Source organism: Hypomesus nipponensis, chromosome 26, assembly GCF_054491055.1.
Source record: "Hypomesus nipponensis isolate SF chromosome 26, ASM5449105v1, whole genome shotgun sequence".
Classification (NCBI taxonomy): Eukaryota; Metazoa; Chordata; class Actinopteri; order Osmeriformes; family Osmeridae; genus Hypomesus; species Hypomesus nipponensis.
This window is the reverse complement of record NC_140386.1, coordinates 2,662,558-2,675,506: the sequence shown is the minus strand read 5'-3', so window position 1 is coordinate 2,675,506 and position 12,949 is coordinate 2,662,558. Positions and strand designations below refer to the sequence as shown.

Below are 12,949 nucleotides of genomic sequence, written 5' to 3'. Positions count from 1 at the left end.
TGATTACGGCCTTGATAGGGCTTGAAAGCTAGGAAATGACGCAAAATGATCCACACAACACATGGTTGAAAAGGAAAAGTAGTTTATTCAACTACAACAAAAAACTAAGAGGAACAAAAAGCTGTGGCACCTCTGGCTCACTGGGCGTCTACCTCACCTGCAATGAAGGGAGATTGATTAGTGAAATTGAACAGGATACATTGTGCAATGCGGAGAAATCAAATAGAAATGCCCCTTACCTCCATCCTGGGGGAGAATTATTGGGACCGAGATGGAGGGACGGTTAAATTGCGCCTCGGCCAGTGCGAGCTGTCTTTGCTGGAGATCCAACTTCAGGCGTTTTATCTGCACCATCTCCTCCTGGAGGGCAGTCTGTCTCTCCAGGTGGCCCTCTATCCCCCGCAGCACCACCAGTTTCTCCTTTTCTAATTGTATCAGCGTTTCGCTGCAGGTCATTATGCCCCCCCGCATGCGGACACTGGGCCCTGCTGGTTGGCGCGCGGGGACAGTAAGGGGGTGGTCCTCTCCTGGAGATGTGTATGTAGGTACTCCGCTCCCCGATGGCTCCTCCTCCTCCTCGTCCTCACTGTTCCCCGAGAGGCCCTCGTCCCCTAGCATATCAATGCCTCCTCCAATTCCCTCAGAGGCCGTCTTTCCAATGATGGAAATAACTTTTTATTCTTCAGGGGTGAGTGTTGTGGCACCGGGTGCGCCACCACCCGTGCCCGTGGTCTCTTGCCTCACCGTAGCACTTTTCTTCTTAGTTTGGCTCTGAAATTCCTGCCATTTTTTCTGACCGCACCCCAGTCCCGGAGACCACAGGGGCTAGAGGGGGACATCCTTTGGTCTATGCCCTGCCAAATGCGTTTTTTTAGAACAAGGGTTTTTTTACCCTTTGTTCCGCCAAATAGCTCATCCCGGTGCTGGCTTACCTCATCTATTAGGACGGCCATCTCCTCCGGGGTAAAGGAGGGTGCCCTCTTACCTCGTTTCGTCCCTGTTTTATCCATTCTCACATATGTGTGCCTAGCCACAGGGGGGTATATATGCGTTAATGGGCTTGATTACTACTTGAATACACCTGTTAGCTGTGATCACACACACACACGCGCGCGTGGATTAATTGCACCTGTGTGTGGGGACCACAGGGTGTTGTGTGTGATTTATGCGCTTATAAAGTGGTGGGTGATCGACTTTCCTGGCATCGATTGATTTAGTTTCAACACCACGGCGGTGGACAGCTCCCACTAAGAACTTCTTAAGAGGCTTCTTTGGCGGGATCTTAAGAAGGCAGTTAAGAACGTGTCTGGGAAACACCCCTATCTTAGCACTCCTTCTTAGCCGAACCCTTCTTAAGAGCCTTCTTAAATCCTTAAGAACGATCGAATCTGGGAAACGCGGCCATTGTCTTCAATCATGATTATCTTTATTATTTTGATCTTCAGACCACCATGAAAGTCTTAATATAACACCAGTTTCATCTTTGCTGATCAGCAACAACCAAGCTCTTAATAATTGCAGTCTACTATTTTGTTTTACGTAATATGGAAGCTTCCCTAACACTGTTAAAATCTAATAGTTTATGTACACAACATGTATAGACTATATACCAGACAGCAATGTACAGAATGGTATATCATGTTAGAATTGAAGAGCATGCAAACAAAGGCATATCCAACACTTGGTATTGGTGAGTTCTCACATCCTTTTCCCACTGACATGGTCTCAGAATCTCACGTCTCTCAGATGGGCCTGAGGGAGACCTCCTTCCTGTAGGAGAAACTGGTCAGGTTAACCCGCGTGGGCAGTTTATTCCGGTTCTGTAGCAGTCTGTATAAGGAGAGGGTGAACTTAGCCAGCACCAATGTACAACAGATCTCAAAAGCGACCAGGGTGGAGTAGATCATCATCTGGGCTTTGCACTGAGCCCTGATGTTCTGCCTTATGTATGTGTAGGACAATGAGGCATGGTAAGGTGGTGCCTGGGGACAGGGGAATGTCTGGAGCTCAGTGGGTGGCACTGTGGTCAGTTTTTGGGTGGTGGAGGATAAGGTGGTGATTGTGGTAATAATCTGAGTTGTCCTTGAAGTTGTTAAGGCTCGGGCTAGAGTGATGGTTGGAGGTAATGTGGTCATTGCTGTGGTTCTTCTTTCAGTGGTGAGAAGGGGACTTGCAGTGGTAAGTGCAGAGGTGGTAGTGGAGGGTGTGGAGGTAGTTATTATGGTAGGTTCCATTATAATGACAGTGGTTGTCATTGGCAGAGTAGTTGTTGGTAGCTTAGTTGTTGAAAGCCTGGTTGCTGGCATAGTTGTCAAAGTGCTTTGCTTGGTAGTTGTTGGTTGGGAGGTTGGCAAAGTAGTGGCTACTCTGGTTGTGGTCAAGGTTGTGTTCATTAGTGTGGTTGTGATCAATGGTGTGGTTGTGATCACTGGTGTGGTATTTGTCAGGGTTGTGGACATAGGTGTGGTTGTGATCACTGGTGTGGTAGTGGTCTGGGTTGTGGTCATTGGTGTGGTTGTGGTCATTGGTGTAGTAGTGGTCATTCGTGTAGTAGTGGTGGTCACTGGAATAATTATGGTAGTGACTGTGGAAGGGGGTGAGGTGGGACATTGCAATTGGTCTTCAGTGAGTGACAGGATTTTCTGTTTCTTTAAATCTTCTGGAGACTCACAGACCTCTTCAGAATCCGCAGTTTTCTCCTTGAGCCACTGGTACATAGGGACAAGCTTACAGTCACAATGCCAGGGGTTGTTGTTTAGAATAACTTTCTTGATTTTTGAGAAAGAGTCAAGTATCTCCTTGGTAACTGTCTGCAGGTTATTATTAGCCAGCTTCAGGGTGGTCAGAGATGGTAGGTTTTCAAATGTGTTGACATCCAGGGAAGCAATTTGGTTGGTTTGGAGGTTTAGTTCTGTCAGCTTCACAAGGCCCTCAAAATTCTCTTGAGACACAGATACCAGTTTATTTTTGGACAAATCCAATTTTTTAAGCTTGGAAAGAGGGCTAAAAATTCCCTTGGGAAGTGTTGTAAGATTGTTCACTGTTAGACTCAACTCTTGCATTTTGGGCAGCTCTCCAAAAAGTACTGGAGGAAGACTAGTAATTTGGTTCTTCGCCAGTGTCAGTGTTTTGAGCTGAGAGAATCCCACAAAAAATTCTGCAGGCAACTCAGTTAAAAGATTAGACTCTAACATTAATTTATAAATTTTTTCTTTATGTGGGAATAGATTGGGTTGTAGTTTGTGGATTTTGTTACCATTAAGAGAGATTTCTTTTAGGTTTGGTAAATTATCAAATATTCCCTGAGGGAGAGCAGGGATCTGATTTTCATAAAGACGCAACGTGTGGAGCTTATGGAGCTTTGAAAACATGCCAGTGGACAAAGAGGATATGCGGTTCTTAGCTAGGTGGAGGACCTGAAGGCTTTCCAAGTCATCAAAAGTCCCCTCTTCAATGGACACAATCTTGTTGATGTGCAACTGGAGTTCTCTCAGTTTGCTGAGGCCTTCAAACAATCCTTTCTCTAGAATGCAGATCTTGTTGAGCTTGAGATGAAGATTTTCAAGTTTGTTCAGGTCTTTGAAGACTCCAATGGGTAAATGTGTTAAATTGGTACTGGAGATTTCAATGTGTTTGAGGTCTGACAAACCTTCAAAGGCACCTGCCTCTATTGAGACAGTGGGGGTGTTTAGGAACTCAATCTTTTCTAGCTTGGGGGTTCCGTAAAAAGCTGCTTTTGGAATGGTCTGAATCTGACTGTCAACAAAAAAGACTTCGGTGGCACCTGGTTTCAAACTCTCAGGGATTTCAGTCAAAATCTTGCCATAAACATCTTGGTTTTCCTTAGGACAGTCAGTCTCCTTCTCACACATTGGAGATGAATACTTCCAAAACAAAGGCAGGAGACAGAAGAGAATGTGTTCACTCGGCATCCTCATACTCTATGGAAAGTACAGAGCACCATGACAATTCTTAAATAAATGGCTCGAAACAATATGGGTTGTGCAAAACATGTTCTAACAGATGAATAGACAAGCATAAATTCAGATAAAATATTTGAGATAAAAATATTTTGTAGGTGCATAACATTACATGAAACAAAGCACAAATAAATCTATCTATAAATCTAAAAGGCTATCAGTAAAATTATTTAAGGGGTGATTGACTGGGTTTTGGGGGTATTTCACACTGTTCCTTAAGGTCTCCGAAAAATGTAAAATGGCCCGGGTGCTGTTCTATGCCCCCTAAAAAATCTTCAGATATTTTGCGCGAAAAAAACACTAGGTTTTCTCCTTTTATGGTATGCTCATGAATAATAGATCAGAGCTTCGCGCTGATTGGTTGGTTTACAACGAGTGAAGGCAAAGACGCAACACGGCCAACAGCACCAGTGTTGCCAGGTCCGCGGTTTTCCCGCGGAATTGGGCTACTTTTGAAGTGTTGCCGCGGGTTGAATTTTTTGTCTGCTGGTATTTTGCATGCAAATTACATGAATATCTTTAAATAAAAATCTATATTTTAAATGAAATAATTTATTTATGCCCAAATCTTACCAAACTGACTCCAGATCAGCACATACACATGGACATGGGGCACGCCCACATACACACACGCACTGTGCGTGTGCACACGTGCCTAATGCTCTCAGTCTCCTGAGCAAATCTCCTGAAAACTGTTTTTAATGCTGGCATACTAAACAGTTGGTGTTACTTTTTAGATATTACAATAGATTTGGCAATGATGGCAATGCAGTGTATATGGTTTGGCAGGGGCATATTTTGAGCTCTGATATTGGGCTGGTTTTTGGGCTGGTTTTATTGGCCATTGGGCTGGTTTTGGGCTGGTTTTGATTGGCCATTGGGCTGGTTTTGTCACATAGACCTGGCAACCCTGAACAGCACTCACTGAAACAACGAAGGTGGAGACTTGAAATAAAAACGTACAAATAAATCTATTGTGCCTACACAACACTGTTTTCAACACATTGATATCATCTGAAATGATTACGTTAGTTGTTTCCACTTCTGTTGTCGAATGTAGGCTACTCATCACGTATTTGGAGTTGTCTCTAGGCAATAGCCATATTAACCACGATATCACAGACTCTTAATTACACCACATATCTTTTGGGGTTATTGGTTTGGGTTTCATCCAAAACAGCTGGTTACCTGTTAGCGTTACCCTGCCATGATTATCAGAAGTAGGATCATGTCTGTGCCCACGTTTCTATATCATGCAGCGATGATTTAAGTATTACTTCGCAATATGTGGTGTCATAAGAGTCTGTGATATCGTGGTTAATATGACTATTGCCTAGAGACAACCCCAAATACGTGATGAGTAGCCTACATTCGGGTAGTGTCTACGGTAACTAGTTGATTCAGAAGAACCAAAACAACATTTTGCCTGAAGGCCAATAACGTACTTGGGTAATTAGTGACATGAAATTTCATCTTCCTCAGTAGCTCCCGGTGTAATGCAACGGATAATAACAGTGCATCTGTTTTTGCTCGTGGGATCGAATCCCACTCAAATATTTTATTTTCTTAGCTTCCATTTATTATGGTGTGAATGGCTGTAATGTAGTGCTCACTACATTTGTTCAGAATTTAAAATTATGAAATGAATTGATTTCAAAAGATATAGCGAAGAAACACTCAGCCATAGGCTACACAAATCGCATAGGAAACGAATGTTTCCATGTTGTGTTACGTGTATTTTGATCGTATTGTCTGGGTCAGCAGCGATGTTCTTAGTATGAATTTTTAATATGTGGCGTCAGAAGGAGCTTTGATGTTGTGGTAAATATGGCTATAGCCTCCAAACAACCCCAAATACGTGATTAGTAGCCTATTCGCGTAGTGTCTATGGAAATCAGTTGATTCAGAAGAAGCCGAATCAAAATGTTACCTGAAGGCCAACGTAGTTAACAACCAGTTGGCCTATCTTTAAGAGCTGGCATAACTTGCGGTGTAAATCAACTGACTTTCATACGTGTTTGAAACCACGTGTGCGTGTCTAGTGCAATCGAATCCCACTTCATGCGAGCCTGCACATGTTTAATTTTTACTCCATTTATTTTGTAGCGAATGGTAGTCTAATGTAGTGCGCACGTAGCCCATAGGCCTACTTTCATATTTCATATCATGGGAACACCAGAAAATACCCGAATGTGTAGGCTAATTGCGTAAGCCTATTTGGGGTTGTCTTGAGGCAATAGCCACATTTCCCACAATACCACAGCTCCTTATGAAACTACATCTTATAAATTAGCCTACTTAAATCATCACTGTGAACCCAGACAATAGGTTACGATCAAAATACGCTAAACCTTAAAGGAAAATTCTTGTTGTGGCTTTCTACACTTGCTGTCTTGCACACAAACACGGTGCTTGATAAGTCTCAAACCATTTAAGACTTAGCACTTATCTGCCCAAGTACCTCAATAAAATAGAGTGTGTGCCAAAATAATACATCTTGACAAGCCATGCGGATCAATTTGATCTATAAGGCCAGCATGCGATCTCTGATACGACTAATGTCTTCCATAATCTACCGAATCTAGGTGTCCCCTATCTGCCTTCGATCTTGTGTGGAGCTGCGTTGGTCTGAAGATAACCACGCCCCTCTCGTTTGCATGTGAGATCGAAAATAAATACAGCACAGAAATAAATGTGGTGTGGAAATAAATGTGGTATGAAATAAATAAATGTTGTCTTTACAAAAACGTCATTTTTAAATAAATAAATGTATTTATTTATTGATATTGGTAAATGGATTCAGCTATATAATTATATAATGCTATTTTCCTATATTTATTGCCATTTTTTTTATTTAAGATTTTTTTCATAGCCATATTTATTTATGTATGTATTTATTTATTTATTTACCTATAAGTACCTACCTATAAGTTGATGCTGCACGTCACAACTTGCATTGACGTCACAACTTGCACTGTTTCAAAAGCTAGCGTTTGCAAGTTGTAGTTTTAAAAAGTGACATTTTGATAGGAAAGAAGTTTCAATGGACTTTGAGGTTCACTGTAAGTCTATTTTACACACCAAACTGTCATTTTTCAACTATGACAAGGTAAAATCGGTTTCGCAATCAATCGCCCTTTAATATTAAAGAACCGGTGTAGCATTCCAGCCCAAAAAATTCCAACATGTTACAAAAAGAACACCATACCTTATTATGTTATTTTGCTTGCAGTTGTGGGTTAGGACATTTAAACAGTGAGACAGACATGCAGTTACAGGCGTATGCTCTTTCAATCCAGATCTATTTATCTGGGCCAGCAAGCTGGTTGGAGGTCAGCTGGAGCTACAGTAAAGAGGGGTGTGGTGTTGACTGCTGAGAGAGATAAGACAGGGTATAACATTATGTTACTGTTAATGTGATTCAAATTTCCATCTCTGTCACATAACTTTGACTTAAATAGCTTTCTTTTAAACTGACATTCTAATATTTCTATAGTGACAGACCAGTAGTTCCCAGCCTTTTAGTGTATATACGTTTGTCAAAATGATGTTAAGTTTTTGTCTGTCTTAACCTTTGAACAGAGGAGATCCTGAACCAAGTGGAGGAGTTCAAGTATCTCGGGGTCTTGTTCACGAGTGAGGGAAGAATGGAGCGCGAGGTCGACAGGCGGATCGGTGCGGCGTCCGCAGTGATGCGGGCTCTGCATCGGTCCGTCGTGGTGAAGAAGGAGCTGAGTCGAAAGGCGAAGCTCTCTATTTACCAGTCAATCTACGTTCCTACCCTCACCTATGGTCACGAACTATGGGTAGTGACCGAAAGAACGAGATCGCGAATACAAGCGGCCGAAATGAGCTTTCTCCGCAGGGTGTCCGGGCTCTCCCTTAGAGATAGGGTGAGAAGCTCGGTCATCCGGGAGGGGCTCAGAGTAGAACCGCTGCTCCTCCGCGTCGAGAGGAGCCAGCTGAGGTGGCTCGGGCATCTGATTAGGATGCCTCCTGGACGCCTCCCTGGTGAGGTGTTCCGGGCACGTCCCACTGGGAAGAGGCCCCGGGGAAGACCCAGGACACGCTGGAGGGACTATGTCACTCGGCTGGCCTGGGAACGCCTCGGGGTCCCCCAGGAAGAGGTGGTGGAAGTGGCCGGGGAGAGGGAAGCCTGGGCCTCCCTGCTTAGGTCGTTGCCCCCGCGACCCGATCCCCGGACAAGCGGAAGATGACGAGACGAGACGGCACGATTATAATCGGATTACTTAAAATACAGTATAAACAACATTATAATACGGGTGGTTGAAATCAAGCATTCTGATTGGTTGAGAGTGAGTCACGGGGTGTGCTTTATTGAGCATAAAGTACTGTACGCCGCCTTATTACATTTACCTTACAACGGGAGCGTTCCATATTAGTGCGCACTCAAAATAACTAAAATGTTGCCGAAGAAAAAGACTGTCTACAAGTACTGGTGTGCAGCAATTTATTGGTTAGCAAGCTAGACTAGCAACATTCGGTTAATTTTTGAGCAATAATATTGCACTGTCCCGTGCTATCTGGTCTAACTACTGAAACGTTGGACGGAAGCTCAGGTCTAGCCATTAGTACAGTACAGTAGTTGCTAACTAGACATCCACTTTTAATTTGAGCTTCGTAGCTACGCAATTACATGGCCTGGTCTTGGCTTCTTAAAACAACGTTTTCCACGGATGCACAATTAATGGAGATATCCAAATCAACATAAACTAACCTTAACAACAGCCTAATGTTCGTCTATCGAGTCCCAAGTCAATAGTAACTTGTTTACAGCATATGTAGGCTAGCTAGCTACCATATACCCAGTGCCTACGAAACATTAATGATTGATTTAGAATGTTTAGGCCTACTGTTTAATGAAATATTATTTTATTGAAAGTTTCCCATTGTCATTGTTATTTTAAAGGCAGCTTTTATAAAATGAGCATTGAATGAATGAGATGGTGCGAGATCTAGCTAGGCTAACAAATGTGAAGTTCACAGTGCTGTTTGTCCGTTGCATAGCAACAGCCACTGTTTACAGGGACGATTTTCTCTAGGCTACTGAAATGCGATACACAGTGTTTGTTGTCTATAACTATTTTGTGCTGAAAGGCAGCTTACTATTTATATTTAATTATTATTTATTTATTATTTATAATTTCGCTGGCAACCGTATTATAAAAGCAATAAGGTACTCGAGGCAGTACTTTATCGCCAATAAAGTACGTGTTCCAGGGTTAACAGGTGTTGTATCACCCGATGCATGACTCTCTGGATTGGCACCCCTTCGCGGGAGCGCGCGCGATTCAAAGAGTGAAGGATTTCGTCTTGATATCGCATCCAAAAGAAGGGGAGACAGAAGTCTCACGTTATACCGTCTTTGTTGTTGAATTCAAGAGAAGGATGTCTGTTATCTGTGTAAATATCAGATGCTATAAAACACAATCCTTAAAATTCGTCATTCAAACGGTATACGCGAACCAACATTCTTGCTCCATGACATCGCATTCTGAGGAAATATACCTCCCCAGTATGATCATGATTATTGCTACACGGTTCAAAGTATTTCACATGGCTTCATACTAATGTATAGGTTCAAAGGCATGCGATTTTAATGCAGTTAGCCTGTGCATAGGGTGGGTTACTCAGACAGGTCGAAAACAACAGCCTTCTGATCCAGAATCAGCTGTCCTGAAAAGGGACCAAAGGTTCACATGCCTAGCCTTCAAAAGACAAGTGCTAAAAACAATGTATCAACATCAAAAGAACCATCAAATCCTTTTTTAAGATAGGAAATATTATTCTTATTGTTTAAGTCAATGAAATAAATGAAAAAATAATCCCTCACCTACCATGGACTATTCTGTTTTCAGACCTGTCCACCCTATACATACACATGTATTGGTATTCAATTTATGCTATTAAATGTACATAATGCTGGCGTAAAAGGATAGAATTGTATGCGGGGGGAGAGCATTTCATGGCAGGTTTTCCATGGGATGTAAGGGGTATATTTCCTCAGAATGCGATGTCGTGGAGCAAGAATGTTGGTTCGCGTTCGTTACTATACCGTTTGAATGACGAATTTTAAGGATTTTGTGTTGAAAATAGCATCTGATATTTACACAGATAACAGACATCCTTCTCCTGAATTCAACAACAAAGACGGTTTAATGTGAGACTTCTGTCTCCCCTTCTTTTGGATGCGATATCAAGACGAAATCCTTCACTCTTTGAATTGCGCGCGCTCCCGCGAGGGGGTGCCAATCCAGAGAGTCATGCATCGGGTGATACAACACCGGCAGTCAAGGCGTCTCCCCTGGAGTTCTTAGTTGAGCCTGCCACTTATCAGCCAATCCAAAAAAAGAAAGGGTCTACACAATAGCTTATCGGAAAATAGCACCATTGTATCTGGATAAGATTTAATGCAACAACCAATGGGGAAAAAAGCATATCCTATAATTTTTCGTGATTCTTTTACGTCTTCCGAAAGTTTTGTTCACCTACAAAGCAAACCGCTGGAGCTTGAGCATCACTTTGAGCACAGTCATAATCTCCTGTTTTAATGTTACAACAAATTCACAACTTGTTTGACACAATGACAACTTGACTGCTGTTAAAAAATGTTTCCCAGATAATTAGCATCAGTTTTTCACGAGTCTCTTAACCAACAGTTTTACAGCCTGTTCTCTGACAACACCTGCTCAGAACAAGTAGTTCATAGATGTAGCCGGTATGTATCGGTGAAACTCTCTCCTCTGCTAAATAAAGCACCACCTGCAACAAAAGTTATCTAGCTCTTTGTAGCCGGATGGTGAATTAGTTGTATTACCTCTGTCATTTTAGTTTCTGGGTGAATGTAGGTGTATGTAAATGACTAAAATGTGACAAATGTATGTATATATATTTTGTTTGGGACCTGAGGGGTACATTTTGGGTTGTTTGTTTTGGCCACTAGGTGGTGGTGTCGCGAACCAGGTGTTGACGCGGTGCATCTTGGTCGTTCTTTCTTTTTCTTTTTCTCCGAACATGAAAGCAGCACCTTTGGAAACTGCCGGAGTAAACCGTGTAAACATCTAAGTAAATGTTGTACTGATGTTTAAAATATGTATGTTAAAAGGTTTGAATTATACCTGTTCATCTTTTACTGGATGATGTTTTGTGTTTATTATGTATGTGTACGGATATGTACGGTCTTGGTGTGTGGGGCTGCATCAAATACCCTCTTAGCTTTGTTAAATTGCTGCACTAGTCTACACTTGACCGGTGGGGATCTCATTCTATTACGACTGAAACTGTTAGCTGCTCCTGGCATTCTCTAATCCCTGTTCTCCTCTCTGTCCCCCCCACACATCCCCTGTGGTGTGGGGGGTCTGAGCTGTCAGGACCTGCCTGGTCGTCGGTCTACCAACGCTGGACCAGGTCGTCAACCGGAAACCAGCCTCCATGACGGCCAACAGCGAGTTTCCAGGTCCCATCCAACGTCTATAAAGCCGAACAATGGATTTTTGGTGTTTCAAAACCCATTGACATTGTATGACTGTGTTTAGCTTGTGTTCTGCTCCTCTCTCTTACCAACCGTCTCTGGAGGAGGGGATCCCTCTCTGAATTGCTCCTCCCAAGGTTTCTTCAATTTTTTTCTCCCGTTGGGAGTTTTTCTGGGAGTTTTTCCTTGGCTTCCTTGAGGGTTTAGGTTGGTTGAGGGGCAGTTCTATGGGCGTATGTGAAGCCCTCCGTGACATGCTTGCGTGTGAAAAGGGCTATACAAATAAATTTGATTTGATTTATGTTTGGATAGATGTCTATGGATGCGTATGTGGCAGCTAACGCCAGTTTTTCCTTGACTGTATATTTATATTGTTTTGTTTTCTTGGTCAGCGTTCCTAAGTCCACTGCCGTATTGTTTTGTATTATTTTGTTTTCAATCATTTCTTGGGGCGTGCTTTCTGAGAAAGAAATTGTTAATAAACGAACCCGAAAAAGTAATTGTGTCCCGTGTCGGTCTCAGTTCGGCAGGCTACATCTTCGTTGGCGTAGTTGGTAGTGGCGGCGCTTGGAATGTCAGATGTGGCAGTATAGAACCCAGTGCGGGACGCAAATGTGCCCGATGCTTCTGACTTTTAAAATAATGTCATATTTTATTATTATATCCTGGCCATGGATGCATTAATCATTGCTGCCTTTCAACAAATCAAAGGGAAACTATCCAACAAACTGCAATAAATGGTAAATTGATGGACGTGAGACCAAAGGTACAAAGCATATCAATTCAACAGCACCGCCAAGTGGAACTCAATCAAAACAGAGTGGAAATGAAAGTGCATTCTAAACAAAATGAATATCAAGCTCGGTCACTGAGCAGTTTACAGTGGCCTGGAGAACTTCTCAATGTCATGAGCAAGCAAACTGAAATCATAGCAGCTGAATCAGCAGCGATCAATGACACTCCCACCAAGAGACATTCCGATATTTGATGGTGATCCTCTGAACTACAGAACCTTTATAAAAGCATTTGAACAAGGTGTGGAACACAAGGCGCCTGTAGACGACAGTTTGTACTATCTTGAGCAATTCACTCAAGGACAACCCTGTGAACTGGTTCGCAGCTGCCAACATATGCCCCCAGTGTCCAAGGCTCTATTGCAGGATCACTTTGGGAATCCATATAAAACTGCCACTGCATATATTAACAAAGCACTGTCATGGCAAACAATACGAACAGACAACACAAAGGCACTCCAGAGCTATGCCCTCTTTCTGTGCGGCTGTAACATCATGCAGGAGCTGGTGTACATGCAGGAGCTGGACATGCCAGTAAACATGAGGGCTATACTGGCCAAGTTAGCGTACAAGTTGAGAGAGCGTTGGCGCAGCAGGGCGTATGACATTATGGAATCTACTGGATACAGAGCTGGATTCAATGACATGGTGGAGTTCATTGAGCGCCAGTAAAAATCCTCTCT

At 42.8% G+C, this 12,949-nt stretch overlaps 1 protein-coding gene, 1 long non-coding RNA gene and 1 pseudogene across 3 annotated transcripts; 1 reads left to right on the top strand and 2 right to left on the bottom strand.

Moving 5' to 3' along the window:
• Nucleotides 1-65: 65 nt before the first annotated feature.
• Nucleotides 66-1,010, bottom strand: LOC146221001 (uncharacterized; annotated as a pseudogene). Its single transcript, XR_014750818.1, has 2 exons — nucleotides 240-1,010; nucleotides 66-157 (listed from the first exon to the last, which is right to left on the bottom strand). The product of XR_014750818.1 is annotated as an uncharacterized LOC146221001 (transcript).
• Nucleotides 66-7,276, bottom strand: LOC146221000 (uncharacterized). The gene is made up of 2 exons (XM_084693210.1): nucleotides 7,189-7,276; nucleotides 66-3,941 (listed from the first exon to the last, which is right to left on the bottom strand). The coding sequence occupies exon 2, from the start codon at nucleotides 3,936-3,938 to the stop codon at nucleotides 1,743-1,745; it is 2,196 nt and encodes a 731-aa protein (XP_084549336.1). The 5' UTR covers nucleotides 3,939-3,941; nucleotides 7,189-7,276; the 3' UTR covers nucleotides 66-1,742.
• On the top strand, nucleotides 3,168-11,972 carry LOC146220999 (uncharacterized). The gene is made up of 2 exons (XR_014750819.1): nucleotides 3,168-3,595; nucleotides 10,945-11,972. It is a non-coding gene; the product is annotated as an uncharacterized LOC146220999 (long non-coding RNA).
• Nucleotides 11,973-12,949: the final 977 nt, after the last annotated feature.